This window comes from Chiloscyllium plagiosum, unplaced genomic scaffold (genome assembly GCF_037043375.1).
Source record: "Chiloscyllium plagiosum isolate Xiang-an unplaced genomic scaffold, Cpla_swu_hap1 HiC_scaffold_4, whole genome shotgun sequence".
Classification (NCBI taxonomy): domain Eukaryota; kingdom Metazoa; phylum Chordata; class Chondrichthyes; order Orectolobiformes; family Hemiscylliidae; genus Chiloscyllium; species Chiloscyllium plagiosum.
In genome coordinates this window covers 99550480-99573348 of record NW_028270142.1, presented here as the reverse complement: position 1 = coordinate 99573348, position 22869 = coordinate 99550480, and the positions used below count along the sequence as shown (strand labels likewise).

At 40.5% G+C, this 22869-nt stretch overlaps 1 protein-coding gene across 2 annotated transcripts in view; it reads left to right on the top strand.

The window, feature by feature from the left end:
- Positions 1 to 22869, top strand: part of mmp16a (matrix metallopeptidase 16a (membrane-inserted)) — a 253187-nt gene that overhangs the window by 119694 nt on the left and 110624 nt on the right. The window contains exon 4 of one of the 2 annotated variants that reach the window (XM_043688130.2): positions 965 to 1269. In XM_043688130.2, coding sequence (XP_043544065.1) covers positions 965 to 1269 — 305 coding nt within the window. Of the gene's footprint in view, positions 1 to 843; positions 1270 to 22869 lie in introns of both variants that reach the window. The other variant, XM_043688132.2, reaches the window with a different exon arrangement.

Sequence of the window (22869 nt, the reverse complement as noted above, 5' to 3'; positions counted from 1 at the left end):
GTGGAGAATTCCCCAGTTAAATGATGACTGATAGTTAAGTGCCAAACTATAGTTTAAGCTTAAATCAGGCATTTTGACTCTGATTGCTCAAGGCATTGTTCTGTGAAATGAACTAGAGAATGACTGTCATCTGTTTTGACCAGTGAAACAGGCACAATTCTTGTCCTTGTTCTTTCTATCTATCTTTCTAGCTATTTATCGTAGCGACTGTGCATTTAAGTGCACCACACTACAAGTCTGAGAGACAATCCAAAATCCTTATAATACTCAGGATTATTTTGCAAATGTTATCCAATCATGGCATTATATGGAACGTTGGACACAGTGTTTTAAGTTTTGTAAACACAGCTGGTTGGGTACAGTTGTTTGTTGCGAACAGCTGAAGGCATATTGATTTTTGATACGATCTGCCAGTCTTTGGGTTGTATGGTCACATCCACAGTGAAATTCATATGCCACATTGCTCACTTGTGTGAGATGAAAAATGTCTTTTTGGCTTGGTGGCAGCATTCTTTTAGTGACAAACTCCACTTGTGTTGCCATTGCACTGTAGTGGCGTAAAACAGCTACTGTCAAAAGATATAACCAGATTGGCATATTCTCCATGGCAATGCATCTACCAAGCAAGGTCCACTTGCCAACCAATTGATACTCTCTTTCCATAGTATAAAAAATTGCTTTGCCTTTACGTTGGTATTCTTATGATTTATCCTGATGAATGCAAGATGGAAAGGTTTGATATGATGCGTCTTTTCTCAGCAATACACAAATACTGTAATACCTGACAACTATATGAATATCTATCAGATAACACATATATGTTAATTATCATTTGTTTTTCAGTAGTCCAGATAAGCTGTCAACTGATCAAGAAAAACTAAAAGAAACTGTTCTAGTTTAACAATGTCACAAGGATGAAATCCTTTTGCGAAGATTCTCATTGCCTTTCTTACTTCACCTACAGCATTAAAAACTTCACTCCTAAAGTAGGAAAACTAGAAACACACAGAGCGATACGCCATGCCTTTGATGTGTGGCAGAACGTAACTCCACTGACATTTGAAGAAATACCGTATGTGGAGTTGGAAAACAAGAAGAGGGATGTGGACATTACAATTATGTTTGCTTCTGGTTTCCATGGTGACAGCTCACCCTTTGACGGTGAAGGGGGCTTCCTTGCACATGCCTATTTCCCAGGACCCGGCATTGGGGGTGACACTCACTTCGACTCTGATGAACCATGGACATTAGGAAACCCAAATCATGATGGTAAGCACTTTTATTTACAAAAGTAACCTGTGCAGTGTTTGAAAGACCTACATATACAGACCTTATTACAATTGACGGAATAATTATGACTCATCTTGCTTTGAAGTTCTCTTGATGTTAATGAACATTACCTGGATCCAAGGGAGAAATTGCTGTAACAGGCGGCTTTTATCAACAGATAATTTATTATAGGAACTGATACTATAAATAAATTAGACACTGACATTATTGCTTTTCCTCTTTAGAGACTGCACTAAAATAAACAGTAAATCCAGGCTACAGCTGTTTCCTTTCAAAGGCTTCTATAAATGAAGATGCATGACTCTGACATTTCTGTAGTAATTTCAGACAATGTACATTCAGACATATTTTTCCAGAATTTACTTTGCTAAATATCCTTAAGAAACTTGTGGGGAGATGGGGGCAAGGTAGATACATGTAACAAAAAGAGTAATTCTTCAGTGTTGTGGGAGATGCAGCAAAGCTGCTATAATTTGAATCAGTAATTGGTTGCACCATCATCTTAATGACAATGATCTGGGTTAAGTCCTATTTCAGTGCCTGAGCGCAGAGGTCATGGTTGGTACTCCAGGCAGTCCTGAGGACACACTGTGCTGTCAGAAGTGACACCTTTCAGATGTGACGTTAACCTGAAGACCATCTGCTTGCTTGGGTGGAAGTAAAAGATCTCGTGACACCAATGTGAAGAGCAAAAGTTATCTCCAATGTCATGACCAATGTTCATTCTTTAATTAACATCACAAAAACACAGATTAGCTGGTCACGATCATTTTACTGTTCATGGAGTTTACTGAGCACATATTAGCTGCTGTATTTCCAAATAATGGCTATGACTACATTTCAAAAAAGAAAATTGGCCAGAAAGCACATTGAAACATCTGATGATCATGACAAGTTAGACATGAGAGCAAGATTTTTTTTATATTGATGAATGGCCAAGATTCAAAGTGTTTCATATTTGTAAGATTGAAGCAAACAGCTACAGGTGAAGCTTCACTACTTGAAAAGTATGTACTCAGGCGCAGAATTTAAAAATATTCATTTTGCCTTGTATACTATGCGATGAAACTTTCAAAGAGTTTAATGTACTTAAAAATCCATGTGCTGTACGTAGACTGACTGTGCTATTAGGGAGGGAGATTCAGGACTTTGAGAGAAGACACTGAATAAATGATGATATATTTCCAAGTCAAGATTATGAATGGCAGGTGGTGGTGCAGTTCGTGCCCTTCTATATGGCTGTGGTCATGGGTTTAGAAGGTACTTTTCCAGGAGCCTCAGTTAATTTCTGCAGTGCACCTTATAGATGATGCACACTACTGATAGTAAGTGTCAGAGCGTTTGTTTATGTATGCTAATCAAAAAGTTGCTTTTTGATGCCTATGGTATTAAGCATCCTGAGTGTTGTTGGAGCTGCACTCATCCAGACAACTGGGAAGTATTCTGTCACTGGCCTGTACCTTGTAGAAGGTGAACTGGGTTTGGGGAGTCAGGAGGTGAGTTACCCACTGTGAGACTCCTATACTGTGCTGGTGTTGCCATAACACTTACAACACTAGTTCATTTCAATTTATGATCAATCCTAACCACAAGTAAGTTGACAGTGGGGATTCAGTGATTATGATGCCATTAAATGTCAATGGATGATGGTTAGTTATTGTTTTGTTGGAGGTATCATTGCCTGGCACTTTCGTGGTGCAAATGTTACTTGTCCCTTATTAGCCCACACCTGGATATGGTCCAGGTCTTGCTGCATTTGAACATACATTGCTTTAGTATCTGAGGTGTTGCGAATGCTGCTGAACATTGTTTGATTGAGGGAAGGTCATTGATGAAGCAGCTGAAGACAGTTGGGCCTCCGATGCTACCCTGAGGAATTCCTGCAGAGATATCCTGGAGCTGAGATTGCTGACTTCTAACAACAATGACTATATTCCTTTATGCCAGGTATGACTCCAATTAATAAGGAGCATTCCTTCTGATTTCCATTGACTCCAGGTTTGACTGGGTTCCTTGATGTAGCTTGATGTCAAGGCACACTTTCATCTCTCCTCTGGAATTCATTTCCTTTGTCCATGACTTGAAATGAAGTCAGCTGCTGAGTAGCACTAGCAGAAACCAAACTGAGTAGCTTATTGCGAAACAATGGCTGCTTGATAGCATGGTTCCAACACATTACTGATGATGAAGATTAGACTAATGTGGCAGTAATTGGCCAAATTGAATTTATAGAGTCATAAAGTCATAGAGATGTAAGCGATTTTCCACATTGTCAAGTAGATGCCAGTATTGTAGTAGTACTGGAAGAGCTTGTTTAGGGGCACAGCAAATTCTGGAGCTCAAGTCTTTTGTTCTATTGCCAGAATGTTGTCAGGGCCCATAGCCTTTGCAGTATCCAGTGCCTCCAACCATTTCGTAATCATATGTTGAATGAATCAAATTGGCTGGAGACTGGCATCTGTGATGCTGGGGACATCTGGAGGAGCTGAAAATGTGTTGTGGAAAAGCGCAGCAGGTCAGGCAGCATCCAAGGAACAGGAGAATCGACATTTCGGGCATGAGCCCTTCTTCAGGAATCATCTGGAGGAGGCTGAGATGGATCACCCATTTGGCACTTCTGGCTGAAGGTTTTTGCAAATTCTTGAGCCTTATCTACTTGCACTAATGTGCTGGGCTCTCTCATTATTGAAGATGATGATATTTGTGAACCCTTATTCCCCAGTGAGTTATTTAATTTATAAATGGAAATGACAGGGCTGCGGAACTTATATCTGATCCATTGGTTGTGGAATCACTTAGCTCTGTCAATCACCTGCTGCTTTTGCTGTTTAGCAGGCACACAGTCCTGTTTTGTAGTTTCACCAGATAGTCACCTCACTTTTAGGTGTGCCTGGTGCTGTTCTTGGCAAGCTCTCCTGAATCATTCAGTGAACTAGGGTTGATCCCTGACTGGATGGTGAACCTACCCAAATATTATTTCATTGTAATACAGAAAATGAAAAAATGTAGAGATTGTACATTCAGTGTCCAAGCTCTCTTGGATTAATGAGAAGTTTGAAAATTTCCCCAAGCAGCCTTCATATTCTTCAAATATTAAGGTTTGAAAGGTAAGAGCAGGAGATGTTGATGAAGGCCCTGAAGCCTGTCCCACTATTTAAGTAGATCAATTATGTGAACAAATGAAATTGAAGTAGAGGTAGACTATTCGGCACTTCAAGTCTGCTCTGATATTCAGTAAGATTGTGGCCAATCTATGTTATTCGAATTCCTTATTCCAATCTTGGCCCAGTAACCTTTGATTACCTTTTCTGACAATTAGCTACTTCTGCCTTAAAATGAACTTGCCTCCACTGGCTTCTGAGGCAGAGAGTTCCAAAGTCACATCAACAATTCTTCTCAACTTTGTCCTGAACAGATGGCCAATAATTTTAAAACAATGCCTATTAGTTCTCAACTGATCCACAAGAGGAAAGATCTTTTCCATGGCCACCTTGTCCATGCCAATGATCTTATACACTTCAATCAAGTCACAATCATTCTTATAAACTCCAGCTTATCCTGAGCTTTCTCTTAAAATTGATGCGATTCCTGACTTGTTTTGTTTGTAACTGAAGTTAGATGGGGTAATTAAGGTTATTGCAAATAAATTATGATTTTTTTTCCATATTAGTTTTATTTGCAATGGTAGATAATTAATTATAAGTCTGAAATCCCTGCTTATTTTACTTAAAATATCACAAGAAAAGTAACAAAAAATGTGTGATGTATGTCTATATACAAGAACAAAACAAAGCAGGTGCCATTATAAATGTGAATGGATCCATATCCAGCAAGTCACATTAAAGATTTTAATTATAACTAAAATTTTAAAAACTACTGTGGATGCTGGAGATCTGAAATAAAAACAGAAAGTATGTAAGTTAGCTCACTGAGCTGGAAGGTTTGTTTTCAGATGTTTCATCACCATGACTAAGTAACATCATCAGTGAGAGTGGGTGAAGCACTGGTGGTATATCCCACCTCTCTACTTATAGGTTTTGGTTTCTGAAGGTGGATGGTGTCATTTCTGGGTTCTTTTTTTCAAGGGAAGGTAGATGGAATCTAAGTTGATGTGTTTATTGATAGAGTTCTGTTTAGAATGCCATGCCTCTAAGAATTCTCCTGCGTGTCTTAAAAACAGGAAGTGCCTGTGAAACTCAGCAGGTCTGGTTACAGATGTGAAGAGTTAACTGAGTCTATAATTCTTCTTTAGAACTTGAATAAGATGTCATATTAGACTCAAAATGTTAACCCTGTTTCATTTTTCACAGATGCTGCCAGACCTACTGAGTTTCTCAAGCACTTTCTGCTTTTAACCTGCTCAGTGGAAAATTGATGTGACTGGATGAGGCACATATATGACTTCAATGGAGGATAAATCAGATGGGTTATAAACAGGTACAATCCCATCAGTTTCCAGCAGATAAATTACATTAAAGTGATCCCTTCAGATGCCACTTAGAGAACATAACTTTTTTAAGCATGCTGTTGACTACAGTATACATAAGTTACATGAGTATATGTTGTATAAATGTTTGACTTCTATGTACAAAGTCCAAAGGAAGGAACAGTCACTCTAAAAACCAAATATTTATCTTTTGGAAAATGTATGTGTAGGGAGCTTATTCAGAACAATTGAACTGAGTAATATTTATTTTCTTCACACAGAAGCTGATACTCATGAGCATTTTTTTCCAATGCTGTACCAAACTGATTCTAATAAATTGGTCAGTTTATTCTGCTTTATTCCCAAGATAAGCAAGGCATGTTGATGGATGAAGTTCTATGGCTGTCTGTCATAGAAGAGTAGAAAGAGTATTTATGCTTCAATTAAGATTACAAAAACAGATCATCTGCTTACGGACCAGATCAAAACCTCTTTAAATATATCAAAGAGATAGCTGAGACCCTAACGTTTATGTTCTTTACAGGCAAGTGTAAGGTGCTGCATTTCAGATGTGAGTCAATTGGTCACACCACTAGGCTTTAAGAAAAACACACTTTATTCTTACAGTACAGTTAAAATACAAACAAAAGAAAGATGATTTGGTATAACTTTAGCTCTATTGGAAAACATAACAGAATAATGTATTATTTAACTACTAAAGAGCAACTGTTCCAATATAGTAACATCCTAAAGACACGCCCTTGGTAAAGGCAAATTCAGTAAAATAGACTATCTCACATGCAGAGCTTAAAAATGTGTTGCTGGAAAAGCGCAGCAGGTCAGGCAGCATCAAAGGAGAAGGAGAATCGACGTTTCGGACATAAGCCCTTCTTCAGGAATGAAGGATTCTCCTTCTCCTTTGATGCTGCCTGACCTGCTGCGCTTTTCCAGCAACACATATTTAAGCTCTGATCCCCAGCATTTGCAGTCCTCACTTTCTCCTATCTCACATGCAGTTCTGCAGTCCAGGAGGAAAGAATGTTGAGACAAAATTCTGGCAAAGAGAAATTAGATTACTTACAGTGTGGAAACAGGCCCTTCGGCCCAACAAGTCCACACCGACCCACCGAAGCGCACCCACCCAGACCCATTCCCCTATGTTTACCCCTGCACCTAATACTATGGGCAATTTAGCATGGCCAATTCACCTGACCTGCATATTTTTGGATTGTGGGAGGAAACTGGAGCACCCGGAGGGGTGCCCACGCAGACACGGGGAGAATGTGCAAACATCACACAGTCGCCTGAGGCAGGAATTGAACCCGGGTCTCTGGCGCTGTGAGGCAGCAGTGCTAACCACTGTGCCACCGTGCCACCCATAAAGATGTTTAACAGCTTCGACAACGAATTTCAAAACTCCTAAAACTGAAAACTAAACTAAAACCCCGGCTCTGTGGGAGACTGATCACACCCATTCATGGTGCATCTATTGTTCTAACTTAACAAAGAAAGCCCTCACAAGCTGTTTACTTCATTGGCTTCTTCAAACAGGAGAAATTGTACCTTATAAAGCCCTAGTATCATCACACTGGTCGTTATTATATTACTGTTGTATAATTGGCTGCTGCATTTCCCACAATACAACAATGGCTATGCTTCAACATAATTTATAAAATAAGTATAAATTGCTTTGGGACATTGTGTAGTCATGAATTGTTCCAAATAAATGCAATACTTTCCTCATTCCATTAACCATATGTATCACATTTGAATGCCAAAAACAATCAACTCAATGGAACCATGATAAGCTAGATTACTTGCCAGATACTTCTGCACAAACTTTCTCAAGGTCATACAGGCGAGGAAAGTCTTTCCAGTATTTTCTGTTTTTATTTCAGATTTCTAGCATTCATGGCACTTTGCTTCAGAATCATTTCTATCACTCCGGTATCAATGCCACAGATCCAAGCACTTAATGAGCTTAAATTGGTAGAACTTCAGTAAAGCTGCTCTGAAGGTTGAAATCTCCAGTGTTTTCTATTTGCATGACTTGGTTAAACATGTACCAAATCGATATTTTTTAGATTAGATTAGATTACATTACAGTGTGGAAACAGGCCCTTCGGCCCAACAAGTCCACACCGACCAGCCGAAGCGCAACCCACACCATACCCCTACATTTACCCCTTACCTAACACTACGGGCAATTTAGCATGGCCAATTCACCTTACCTGCACATCTTTGGACTGTGGGAGGAAACCGGAGCACCCGGAGGAAACCCACACAGACACGGGGACAACGTGCAAACTCCACACAGTCAGTCGCCTGAGGCGGGAATTGAACCCGGGTCTCTGGCGCTGTGAGGCAGCAGTGCTAACCACTGTGCCACCCACCGTGCCGCCCACATATATGCTCAGAACGTTCTGCTTTCTCTTGGACTGTGTGAAGTAACTCTTATGGATTTAGCCAATACCATTTTGCAGCTATTATTAATTAAAACGATTGCTGGCTGGAATGCTCGCTGTAAGTTGTAATAGCAGCCCAAATATTTTCTCCAACTCCTCGGCCAGTTAATCTATTTTTTGGACTGTGTGAAGAAAAGCCTCTGCATGTCTTCACTATGCTTTGGAGAAATGCAATGAATTTTTTTACACTGCAAAAGAGAAGAAATACGATTAATTTCCAGCCAAGATTGAATGGTTTGAAAATCTCAGTGTTCTTTTGTGTTATCTTAAATAAAGTGTTCATTTTGTACTGGCAAGTACTCAATGAAATGTTGGATCATTCATGTATTGAATGGAAGATGAAATGATGAGAAAGAAGTTTGGCAATGCACTTATATATCATATATACATGAAGGAAAATGGACTGGACGCTCCTCTACCATCTCATCTGAGATGAACACGATGAAACATTTGATATAACACATCAGACAATGTGATGTAGGTAAATGTGGCAGGGTAATAGGTTTTCGTTCCCGCAGATAATCCTGTCATGAATCATTCTCACCATCACTTTGAAGACCATTCAGAGGAAATTGAAGTCAATCAGTGGAGGTCCTCAATGACTCTAGTAGATGCACCCATAATGGCTTAATTTCCCCTGGGAGCCGAACTTGTGTGGAAGATGAATCTGGCTCAAAAAAGGGTTCGTGGTAGTGGCAGGGTCAGACCATAAAAGAGAATCTATTATATGTTTAAGAGGTGGAGGAGTCCAGAACTAGAGGGCATAGGTTTACGGTGAGAGGGCAAAGATATAAAAGAGACCTAAGAGACAACATTTTCACTCAGAGGGTGGTACTTGTATGGAATGAGCTACCAGAGGAAGTAGTGGAGGCTGGTACAATTACAGCATTTAAAAGGCATTTGGAAGAGTCTATGAATAGGAAGGGTTTGGAGGGATATGGGCCAAATGCTGGCAGTTGGGACTAGATTGGGTTGGGATATCTGGTCGGCATGGACGAGTTGGACCGAAGGGTCTGTTTCCGTGCTTTACATTTCTATGACTCTATGACACAGAATTCATGAATTGCACCTTCATGCTTAGCATGGTTTTTCACAGACACAAATCTCAATGGGGTTAAATTGGAAGGCTCTCAAAAAGGTCATGAGGACCCAGTTCATGATTATCTCACATCTATTATTTGCAGGCAGTATGTCACCTTCGTGCTGCTGCTCATTTATGTGATCGCTGTGTCCAACCAGCACTAATCATACTCGTTCTTGGCTGTTGGCATCAGCAGGCGGACAACATCATGAGTTGCGCAATGGGTGGCACGGTGGCTCAGTGGGTAGCACTGCTGCCTCACAGCACCAGGGACCCTGGTCCGATTCCAGCCTCAGGTGACTGTCTGCGTGGAGTTTGCACATTCTCCCCATATCTGCGTGTGTTTCCTCCAGGTGCTCCAGTTTCGTCCCACATTCCAAAGATGTGCAGGTTAGGTGAGTTGGCCAAATTAAATTGCCCATAGTATTCAGGGGTGTGTAGGTTAGGTGCATTAGTCAAGGGAAATATAGAGTAATAGGGTAGGGGAATGGGCCTGGGTGGGTTATTCTTTGGAGAGTCGGTGTGGACTTGTTGGGCCAAAGGGCCTGTTTCCACACTGTAAGGATTCTAATTCTAGTGGCTGGAAATACTGAAAGCTAGCCCATGCTGCTTTAAGCTGGTCTGTGTCTCTGAAATGTGTGGTGTTTGTGACTGGAGCAGCTTGCTGGAAAGGAGAGACTGTGCAGGGGTTCTGCTGTTGAAGGACTCAGATGTGATATCGCTGAAGTCACCCAAAGGACGAAACTGATTGGCTTGCAAAATGAAATGCCTGATACATTGTGAATCTTGCCAGAAGGTCTGTGTGCCGGGACGAGGAAGATGAGTGAGGTGAGCGTCAACTTGGCATTGCACAAAGCTGGGAGTCATCTTTGCCGACATGGAAGTGATGGTCAATTCAATCAACACACATGAGAACCCAAACATGCTGCAGTGACTGTTGAATGCTGTCACAGCTAGCATTGTATCACAAGCAACAGCAACCCAATCTCTGAATATTGTCATGCACTTACAGCTGTGGTTCCTTGGAATGCAAGTGTACTGACCTTTCTGTCAGGTTGACAGCATTTGGTTTTCCAACACTGTCAGTGTTCTTTTTGTTACTTATCCAGTAGATAATGCAAACTAGTAATGCTAAAAGTGCAGACCACAGTTCTGCCACTAAGTCCAGAGTTACTTGACATGATCCTGCTAGCCATTTCCTCAATTAAAGCCAGCAGCCTTCCACCATGCAGGTCACTAATGTAGCTCACTGTCGGAACAGTAGGAGAGGAAAAGGCACTGGTGAATTCAAAAAGGTGATTAGTTGACCTTTGTAAGTATTTGGCATCATTTCATTTATATTTATGTAATGAAATGATGGTTTTTGAATTGTGGTCAAGTGATGGTCAGTGATAGAAGAAAAGTAAAGTGTTGCATTGCTGGTGAATGGGGCTTTGTCCTTGCAGTTCTTATAATCACAAATGGATGATTTTTTTATGGACAGTCCAAGCAGAAAGGGTTGTCTAGGTTACCTTCTTTCTTATGTTATTTCTCCTCAGCTGCTCTTATATACTCAGTGGCAAGGCCTCTGCCTTCATGTTAAATATTCTTAGATACATGTATTGCCAGAGTCCACCACAGATCTTGACTTCTGCTCTTGAGGAAGATCTTGAGGAGTTTTAGAAGACTCCTCAAGTGTGGCCCAGACAGTGAAAGTGTTGTTTCAGCACTCCAGTTACCTGCTCTGTCACATAGCCATTCCACCACAGGCAGTCATTGAATGCATGTTACACACCCATGAATGTATGAAGCTTTGGGGTCATTAGCCATTCCACCAGCAAATAGTTCTTGTCACTCAAAAAGCATCCTATGGTTTAACCTGGTGATTTAAATGCAGCTGGTAAGGGAAATGCCATAGTCAGAAGGCATTTTGATTGCCACTAAAATACTAGGCACGATTTGTCGCCATGCACATTTGGACAGCATAGGTTCAATCATATGTCTATGTCAGTTCATGGAAGTCTTCCCCCATGCTTCAAACAGTGTGATGCTCCAAATGAATATACTCACTTGTCTTTACAGTCCCTCATGAACTATGGCTAATTACCTTAAGATAGGAAAGACGTGGCACCGGAAAAGGTCATGAACATTGTTTTTCCAAGATTGCAGCCACCTCCAAACCCCACAATACTTTTGACAATGTACTTGCAGCATCTGCTTGTTTTTTGGAAAGAGAGAATGAAATGTGCTAAGCTCTCAATGAATTTAGGGCACAATAACGGATGGCAGACTATAAACTGGTGTTAAACAGAATCAATGCCTTAAAGTGCATAAAAAAGGTTATCCTGACTGCTTTCATTCTCACCTTTGTTATCTCTAAAACTGACCATTTCAATGTATTGCAATGTCTGGTGTCTCAGATTCAACTGCAAAGGCATCCATAACTGCTGTTCATGTCCTTACTCGCACCAAGTCCCATTCACCCACCGGTCTTTGTGTTTGTTGATCTATATTGACTTCTTTGAAATTTAATGTATATTGTCAAGTACCTTTAATGGCTTGCTTACCTATCACTGTGGTCTACTGCAATCCTCCAAACTTCTGAAAGATCTACACTTGTCCAATTGCGTCTTGGTGAAAACCTGTTACTATAACTTTTTCTCTTCACCTGCCAAGGTCCTACAGTCTGGTATTTCTTCCCTAGATCTCTCTGTGTCATTGTCTCCTTTACTTCATTTAAGACACTCCTTAAAACCTATGTCTTTGACCAAACTTTGAACCATCTTCTTTAAGACTGAAGTGTATGGTTGAGTGTCTATAATTTTACTTTATAATGCTTTCGTGAAGTGACTTAGGATTTATTATCATGTTAAATATGAAACTTCTTTTATGGGCAGCACAGTGGCTCAGTGGTAGCACGGCACAATGCCAGAGACCTGGGTTCGATTCCATCCTCAGGCGACTGTCTGCGTGGAGTTTGCACATTCTCCCTGTGTCTGTGGGGGTTTCTGCCAGCTGCTTCACTTTCCTCCCATAGTCCAAAGATGTGCAGGTTGGATGGATTGACCATGCTAAATTACCCATAATGTTCAGAGATGTGATGGTTGGGTGTGTTAGCCATGAGAAATGTCGGGTTATGGGGATAGGGTAGGGGGGATGGGTCTGGATGTGGTGCTATTCGGCCAAATGGCCTCTTTCCACACTGTTGGGATTCTACAGATTCTATGGAAAAAACAAGAATACAATTAACTTGCTAGTCTATGGTGTAAATTGGAACCTATCTCAGCTGAGCCTCAACTGTAACACTAGATTTGATGTCAACATGTATAAACATGGTTTTAAATTATAATACAGATCGTTCTACTATAATGCACATTTCATTAATGTGAATTCGCTGTAATGTGATTGACGAATTGGGGACACTGTTTCTAAAGCACAAACTTTTAAAACATGTGGTGGCTGTAATGCAATTACATCGTCAAGACTTTAAGCGCTGTTTCTAAAGCGCGAATTTTCTATAATGCAGGGTTGCACAAGAACACAACCATTGCATTATAGAAGAACTACCTGTAAAGCAATATAGTTGCCTTATTTAAGAACATAAGAAATAGGAGCAGGAATAGGCCATAATGCACCTCAAGCCTGCTGAACAAGTCAGTAAGCTCATTGATGGTCTCCTGCCTCATCTCTATTTTCCAGTACATTCCCATATTCCTTGATTCCCTTAGAGACCAATATTTATCGATATCTGTCTTGAATACACTCATTGACTTATAACTGCAGCCTCCAGGGTGGATAATTCTAAAAGTTCACAATCCCTGAAATGAAGAGATTTTTCTCATTGCAATCCTAAATAGCTGCCCTCTGTCTGGAGGGGAGGAAAAGAAAACTATTGATTGCCTTTCATGTCAGCTAGAGAAAGCTGACTGTTAAATCTTTACATTAAATTGTACGAGGGCAAGATTTTAACTGCAAGATAGAATGCAGTTGATTGGAATGTATTTACATGCTCCATGATCAAGCAGCTTCAATCATTGTAAAAGGCTGTTCTGAAAGGAAGAGAGTGTGTCAGGAAATTGGCATTTGAAAGACTAATTTCAATCAAAGAACAAACAGTTTTCAATTTGTTAATGCCTTTGGAATATGGCATATTTTGTGAATCTATAAAACAACTTATTTAACATATGAAATTAGTAACTGTGTCCAACTTGATGAGCACATGACCCTATGCTATACTGGTGAATGGATCATGTATGATTGTATACTTTTTGAGTCAGACAATTAACATAGAATTTAGAGCAAACGCAGTATTTGAACCCAACTAGTTTTTGTCAGTTTTAATGTTCCATGCAATCTCTTTCTATCTCATGTTAACTAATCATGATCAAAATATCCTTCTATCTGTTTCTCCCTCCTGTATTTATCTAGCTTCCTCATAAATGTATTAAGCACTTCCAATCTATTTTATGCTTCTTGAAATGTACTATTTGCATTTGACAACATAATTGCTGCAATTGTGAAGTTATATTCTGATGCATTAGTATGTACGCTACTCTTTGAGTGATTTGCAGTCACCTGACTGCAGCAAGCCTGAGAAAATGGGACAGAGCTCTTGCTATCCACAGTTGTACTCTGGATCATTTGCAAAATACCTGTCAGGTGGCACCACCACACAGATCCACTCAATCCCTAACACATTTTGCTTCAGAATGCTTATTACTATGTGGAATTTAGTCAACCCTATACATTTCATCATAGCAGGCAACTTATCTTTTTTCATGTAAAGGAAAGGCTGAGACCACCATGTTGGTTTTTGAACAAACTCTTAAGGAGATGGATTCTGCAAGGTGTTCCACTCTGCGTACTTATACTATTTGTTTCTCTGTTTTTTTGCTGAAGTTATGTTGGTTTATTGGATAAACTGCTGTAGAAATTCATCCTCAACCTATCTGTGATATAATTAAGATGGCAGTTTTCTTACAGTGTAAGAAAGAAGGGAGTAATGTCAAATCAATTCTCAACCAGTGCCTGTCGGTGAATCTGCAGCTTACAAGTACTGCACACTCTCCTGTTCAGAGACGAATTGTCTTTGCTTCTTCAATTACCCTATAACCATGTCCTTTCTCTCTATGACTCCAAACCTGAAGATATGAAACAGCAATCAGCAAAGGTTGGAGCTATAATTTAGTATTAAGGACTTTGGAGGGGAAGTGTGGGCTAGTCATAGTGAAAAATGACAATTGGACCTTTTATTTTGTTCAACTTCATACTTCCTTTCCCATATCTATTTTTCCCTCTCTCTCCATTTCATTTGTTTCTGTTTGCTCCTTGACTTCTTTTGATTTTTCTTTCCTCTTTACATTACAGTCAAGCTTTATCAGAGAATAAAGACTGTAAGAACCTCGGATTCCGTAAGTCAGAAATAGAAGCAGAAATTGCTGGAAAAGCTCACCACGTCCGGCAGCATCTGTGAAGAGAAATCAAAGTTAACATTTCGGGTCGACTGATCCTTCTTCTGAACTGAATTGAATTGAATTTATTGTCACATGTATCGTGGCACAGTGAAAAGCTTTGTCTTGCGAGCAATACAGGCAGATCAAGGGGTTAAGTAGCATAGACAGTAAATAATAGGTAAACAGCGGCAAAAACAAAAACACAAGTACAGGCAAATGTTAAGAGTTTGTGAGTCCATTCAGTATTCTAATGGTAGCTAGGAAAATGTCCGTTTATATTTGATTTGATTTGATTTATTATTGTCACATGTACCGAAGTAAAGTGAAAAGGTTTGTTTTGCATGCAGTACAGGCAGTTCATAATATACAAGGACATACAGATCATAGGGTGATTGAGTAAAGTTAGGTATACAAAGTTAAAGCTGCACAGAAGGTGTACAAAAAGCAAGATCAGTATTAGATTTGAAACTTGAGAGGTAAATGCAGAAGATACGGTGGGTGGAGGGGGTAAGGACTGAATGATAGCTTGGGATATAGCCCAAAGTGGGAGAAGAACAGCTGGTCAGACAAAGAAGTGTATATCGGTCTGGCTAGGAAGGTGATTAGCTAATAATGGGGACTGTTAGTGGCTAACAATGGGTTGTGTGTAATAGCAGACAATGTGCTAACAGTTTTATTGGAGCCTGGCTGGACATCAGCTTAAAGATAGCATTGCATCTGTGCCTGAACTAGAACATATATGCCGCTGTATGTTGGGAGGGGTATGTGGTTCATTATGCTCAAGCTTAGTGCGGTCAGTTTTAGCTGAGTAAGCCACTCCAGAGGAGGGCTGCCAAAGCGTTCTGGCCAGTTGCTCCACAGTCCCATTGAAGGGCCTGTCCATTTTCAGATCTGCACTTTATTTCTATCTGGTTAACTGGCTGCAGGCAGAAGCCGATTACTATGAATGAACCTGCAGACTCTGGCATACTTCAGAATCAGGTGGTGTGATTCACATCTGAGCTGCCTGACTTTGGGTTTCTTGTGGGGAGTAAAGCTGCAGCTACTTCTAGTTGCACAATAGTTTCTGATATTCTCCAGACTATCAAGTTTCAAGTTTATCAAAGTGCGGCATGTTTCCAATTTTCAAAGCTTCAGAATTGTAGCTAGACCGCCCCCCCCCCCCCCCCCCCCCCCCCCCACACACACACACACACACACTCTGGAATTCCCTCTCTGATCCTGTCCTGTCTGTGTCTCTCCTGTTGAGATATTCCTTAATACCAAATTGTTCCCCACCATAAAATGTTGACAATCATTGTGTTCAATTGCATTCAAAATAATAAGTATATCATTTGACATCAACAGGTTTTAATTTGGAATACTTACTGATGATAATTAACAGTATTTATTTGTCATCAAAAGTGCTCAATTCACCATCTTTTAGCATGATGATCTTCCTACTTCCAGAGTCAGGGAAAGTGGTGGTGTAGTGGAACTATCATTGGGCTAGAAATCCAAATGGTCTGGGTGGAGAGGGCAGGAGACTGCTGCAAGGGGTGCAGGGAGGTACTACAACTGATGTGGGAAGGGGTGGAATAGGAGCTACAGGCTGGGAATGACCTAAGGAGATTGGGAATTATTCACTGGGAGGTGCTACAATCTGGTGAGATAAGAGCTACAATGTTGGAAGATGATCGCAGGGAGGTTTTGCAATCTGACCATGGTGGAGGGGTGAGAAGGAGTAGAGGAGCTGCAATCTGAGGGGGAGTGATTGGAGGGAGCAGGGAGTTTTGCATCTGTTTAATCGGGCCATGGAATCCAAGAAACTTGCAGAATATCTTGTGGGAGAATCCAATCCCAATGAATATGAATACAGCGGGGAGAAAAAAGTACCTAACTAAAATAATGGAAGAATCTTTCCATTATTTTTTTGATGTGGGATATTGCAAATTATTACTTCAAATAAATACCAACTTTATTCTCAAGAGCCTATTAAGATTAGCCATACATTTCAACATGTGCAAATCTCAACTAAAATCATCACTGGCAATTCTTGCAATTTTCTGTGCAAATGTTTGTTTCAAAACTGAACAATTGGCATGCCTCTCAAATGGAATTTAATTAAGAGAACACGTCTAGTTCTGAGAACAGACAAAATAAATCAAAGGAGAAGCAGGAAAGCTGGAAGTCAGTTGACAATAGAAAGATCACGAATTATTGCCTATAAGCGTATGGTAAAGGACCACCTTGAAATCGTGTTTGGAAGGTTTGCCCAAATTTGCCAAAAGCACCAATCCTCTAGAACCTACACCCCCACAATAGTGATTACTACAGTGACTGGAGCGCCAATGCTGCCTAAAACAATCTGCATACTGCAGCAACTAGGACCTTAAATTTCAGACATCAGATTTTGTTTTAGTTATGTTGCCATGATCACTAGAGATTTTCCATATGAACAAGCTCCTTGATGGCTTTTCACATCAGATAAGTATCTTCTGAGTACTTGAATGATGCTACTTGATCACAAATAATGTTGTTGAGGTTTGAATTGTATCTGTGCATGTCAGTTATTGACGAATCATGTCGTTTGATCACAATTTGATGGCAACAGATGACTAAATGATCACTTTGGAATCCAGATGATTGCAAATGAATGGTACTGAATGTAGAATGGTGTCAATATTTTCTGACAGTGTTATCTGTGCTAATATTGACTTATGTATCTTGCTGTCAAATTCTGTTTGAATATACACCTATGAAGCATCTTATTATGTTTAAGTGGGCGCTGTAACTCTTCCAGTGTTGAATAATTGCATATTTGTTATGCTAACAATCTCTTTACCTCATCTAACATTCCTTTACATAAAAAAGTGAATGAGTCAATATATCATAAGGTCAATTGTTATTGTCCCTTGATTTGTGGAATTCTTTACAATGGACTATTCTTTTTTAAAAGATCACACCACCCTTTGCAAAAATAGCAGGGATGTTAAAATATATTTCTTACTATAATGGGAATAAATATACATCAGAGAGGTTCAAATTTCAAAAATTAGTTCTAACAGGTCGCAAAGATGCATCATCTACCTCTGGGCTTACAGCAGCCCACTGAGCAATCAGACGGAGATGATTTCATCGTTGCCTGAAGAATCATAACAGAGGCTGGAGGATCTTGCCACTATGACTACTGGCATAGGATTGTTTTGTGAGAATGCTGTTTTATCATTGCACTGCTATATCTGCCTGGTACTGAATGATGAACAGTAAAGCCGGAGCCTAGTTCACTGATCAAGTATCTAAAGAGAAAGTAGAAAGATTTTTGGAAGTTGACGGTTATGAGGTGTTGGCACAAAAGAGAAATTGACACCTGGGGCGGATCAGCCATGATTTTTGCTGAACTGTGAAGCAAGTTTGAGGGGCTGAATGGCCTAATCCTGCTCTTATTTCTTGTGTTTGTAAATCTGAAATATTTCTTTTAGACAGCTTGGAGCCTTATTAAAACATAGAAATTTTCACCTCGAAACGTCATTAGGAACTGGATGGTATTTGAATGGATGACTGAGCAGGGTACAGCCCTGAAGAAGGGCTTATGCCCGAAACGTCGATTCTCCTGCTCCTTTGATGTTGCCTGACCTGCTGTGCTTTTCCAGCAACACATTTTTCAGCTCTGATCTGCAGTCCTCACTCTCTCCAAATCTGAAATATGTCCAATTTGGAAAGATGGGGAGCATTCAGGCCATTTGTACAGACGGAGAATATAAAATGAATTAAACAATATATGATTAATAAATACAAGGCTAGTAGAAAAGCAGATTTCCATTTTAATTCCAGCAAGTAAATTAAATGAATCATTGGGTTTTAATGCTTAGCTGTACAGATATGGACAGCTTTGGTGCGTGCCCATTGGGGAGTGATAGTGGCTGTGCCAAGTCCATTTTAATGGTCAGGTCTATTTAAAGTGCCACTTGCCAACAAAAATGATTGGGAAGTAGGCTCAACTGTTAAAAGTGTGTACCCTGCTCAGTCATCCATTCAAATACCATCCGGTTCCTAATGACGTTTTGAGGTGAAAATTTCTATGTTTTAATAAGGCTCTTGTGCGAGCCAAGCAGCCTCCAAGCTGTCTAAAAGAAAGTTTGGCAGGTGGCAAATATGAAGCCAGACAGGTTGGTAAGTTTTTGACGCAACCATTATATCCAGATCCTTAGAAGAATGTGGGGACTGAAGTTGCTGGAGATCAAAGTCGAGAGTGTGGTGCTGGAAAAGCACAGCAGGTCAGTCAGCATCCGAGAAGCAGGAGAATCGACATTTCGGGCATAAGCCCTTCGTCACGAATTTCCTGATGAAGGGCTAATGCTTGAAAAGTTGATTCTCCTGCTCCTCAAATGCTGTCTGACCTGCTGTGCTTTTCTAGTGCCACACTCTCGTATCTAAATCCCTATCTCATTTTCACAAAAGATGCAAAATATTCCTGGTGCTGGGAATCTGAAATAAAATGCAAAAGTTCTTCTGATACGCAGCAGGTCAGGCTCCATGTGTGGAGAGAAATTGTGATAATGTTTCAGGTGGACAACCTTTCATCAGAACTCAGACTGCGCAAGGGGAGAAAGGAAGGGATGAAGTAAGACAGGAGCAGGCTGAAAAGATTAAAGAGCCAGGGCAACATTGTTTATGGGTTTTGGAAAGAAGGTAGAAATGGGTTTGTGGACTGGTAGGGATAGTTGGGGAGGGAAGACTTCCTGAAGAGTTGAGGCTGGTGACAGTCCTGAAGCCCATAGCGCAATGTTCTATATTAGGGCAATGGTAGGAGCAATTGCCGAAGCATTGGCATTCTGCCTCTGCTAGGTAGAGTCATGCATTGAGCATCACTTTTCAAACTGCCGTGAATAATGACTTGGGAGATCCACTGGTAAAAACACACCTTTGAAGAACTGCTTACTTAATAGCGGATGTGTCCAGCAAAACAAACATTCATTGGTTGCTGAAGAGAAATATCCAAAACGCTGGCATCCTACACATTGTCTAGGTGCTTCAAGCATGATTTACATAATTGCATTGTGGGTTGTAAAAAGGAAGAAGGGCTTGTCAAGCACTCTGCTAGAAAATAATCCCTTTAATAGACGGAGTCTCATTAGTGTTTTGAGAGACCATCATAAATCTATTTGTTTTTGATCAAACCCTATGTAGGTCAGCAAAATGAATTAAGGGATAAAAACTGCAGACAGAAGCAGATCAAGTAATGCCTGAGGTGTTCTTGTTGAACACAGCCATCCATTCTGTCACTTGTTTAGCTCCAGATAGAGGCAGGGAATGTTGAAAACTCAAATCATTGTATTATTTTTCTCGTTGGTAACTTTGTTAAATCACATGGCCAGTTCAGCAATTATTAGAGCATTCAGAGATTTATGTACAATCCCTGCAGGGCAGCTGTAAAATGAAGGGAGATATTGCGACATGAAGAGAGGCCCTTGTGTTTTTAAAATGAGAAATTAAGGTAGAGGGTCAAGGACTATGACAATGAAATAGAACACCACCTCATTTAAAAGAAATAAAGATAGAAAAAGTATAATGTGTGGAATTTAATGTCCTCTGTTAAGGAGGGGGCATTAGATTGGGGGGACGCTGTCAGAAAAGGACACCATCTGCTTCCTGCCTCTGCCCTGATAAATTTAAGGAAATCTCGTGAATGGCCCTCCCTCTCCAATGTGCACTCCAGATTTAATTCCTCACTGCTCCTTGTATTTAACCAGCAGTGGGTAGTGAAATGGCTGGGCAGGAAGCTGAAAAAGTAAGTCCGATGGGGCTATTCTGAGGGGTGCTGAGAGATGGTCGAAAGACCCAGCTTCAAGAATGGGAGGGAGCTGCTGAGAGCCTATGGCCTAGATCTCTCAGCAATCTTAGGGCTCTCGCTGGCATATTGATGGCAGCTACCCACTGCTCCCTGTAGCCTCTCATTGAGCAGCAATTCTAAAGGAGGCAATTTCTGACCTCACGGTCAGGAACCCAGGGTGGACCTACTGCTGGCCAATATTAGCAGTCCTGTTTGAAAGGAACTAGTGCAACTCTCTAGACGGCATTAAACCCTGCTCAAACTTGCAGAGAGATGATTCAAAGTTTGGGTTTAAAAAACATGAAGACTGTGGAGATATCTTAAACCTAACTTACCCAGCAGTAAGCTGATGGAATCAAATCAGATGTCTGATGTATGCATCACCAGATCTTATTTTCCTTTGGCTGCCTTCCTATCACCGAACAATGCATCAACTGTTTCTATGCAAGAGCAGCATAGCACAACTGAAGCACAACCAGATTTTATTTCCAAAAATATATTCTCTGCATTGTGGTAACATTTGCTGTCATGGTGTCTTTCTTGTGACTGGAAAGCTTAATTTGTGGAGCATCACAGACTGCTTCTGATCTGGAAGCAGACCATTTAGTCGGTACCAGCTTTCTGGAACAGCAATTAGCTAATCCACATCTCCCCTTTCCCCGACAACCTTGCAAATTCCTTCTATTCAGTTGCTTATTCAATCAAAGTTTTGGAAGTCATGCTCAAATCTAAGTTAACTGTATTCTCAGACATCACATGGCAGAACCTTATCACTCACTGCGAATAATATTTTCCCTTTCCTCGCTGCTGGTTCTTTTACCAGTTACTGTAAATCCGTGCTATAGTTCGTGATGTTTCTAACAGTAGACATTTTCTCTCTAAGCTGTCTAGACCCCTCATTAAATTCCCTCTAAACTTCTGTCCTCCTCCCAGGAGTAAAGTCTCAGAGTTTCTGACCACCTTTTTTCAAGCCTTCACCTCCTTCCAAAAATATCATTTTCAGAACTGGCCATAATGGGCAGAACCTTTTAAATAGGAGACAATGAGGTCTGCAAGTGCTGGAGATCAGAGTCGAGAGTATGTTGCTGGAAAAACACAGCAGGTCAGGCAGCGTCCAGGGAGCAGGAAAATCGATGTTTCGGGCCGGAGCCCTTTATCATACCTGAAACATCGATTTTCCTGCTCCCTGGATGCTGCCTGACCTGCTGTGTTTTTCCAGCAACACACTCTCAAACCAGAATCTTTTAAGTGTTTGAGTAAAGTGGTAGTCATGATTTGGAGGTGCTGATATTGGACTGTGGTGGACAAAGTTAAAAATCACATAACACCAGGTTATAGTCCAACAGGTTTATTTGGAAGCCCTAGCTTTTGGAACACTGCACAGCCACTTGATGAAGAAGCAGTGCTCTGAGAGCAAGTGTTTCCAAATAAAACCGGTTGGACTATAACCTGGTGCTGTGGGATTTTTAACTGAGTAAAGTGGGCTATGGTTAGATGTGAGGTGAAACCAGGCAAGAAGAACGACGAGGCTGATCTTGATGTTGAGATCATCTTTCTCAAACTTTTACATGTTTTACAAGCGGCCTGGCATGATTCTCACCAGAGAGCAGTTAAATGCCATTTGGCAAGACCTAACATCTGGCCTTTCTCACAGTCTTTGTAATCATGTCTATGACAGCAATGTAACCCCTAAGCAATTGCTAAATGCAATAAAATATAACAGACTCTTTGAATTAGACCAGGAAGTGGTTTTCCTCCAAGCAGTTGCCTACATTTAAAAAGGACGATGGTGACAGTCTTCATGAGCAGACGCTGATACACCGTATTGAGCTGGTCTGTCAATGCAACATATTGTATCCATATTTATAAAGCCAAAGATTCCATTTTCCTTTTTAATCACATTTTTATCCTGTATTGCCACCTTCCACAGTCATATCCAGTTTTGTTTGTTTCTGCCCCACCTTTAGAATTGTATTCTGTCTCTTGTACTTCCATGCAAGATGTATCATTTCATACTTTGCTGCATTAAATTTCATCTGCCACTGTCCATCTGTTTCAGCAACCTCTCGATGTCCTCTTGTAGTGTACCCTATCTGCTTCAGCATTAACTGAACTTCCATGTTTTGTGACATCTGACAATTTTAGAATTGTTCCCTGTACATCTAAGTCCAGTTCATTGACATATATCAAGAAAAGCCATTGTCCTAGCGCTGACATCAGGGGAACGATTCTGTATTGCTTCACTACTACTGACTGTTTCCTGTCAGTTATTCAATGCCCTAACCATACTGCAACTGTCCCTTTTATTCCAGGGCTTTAAACTTTTCTGGCATGCCAATTATGTGACATTTATCAAAGTGGTC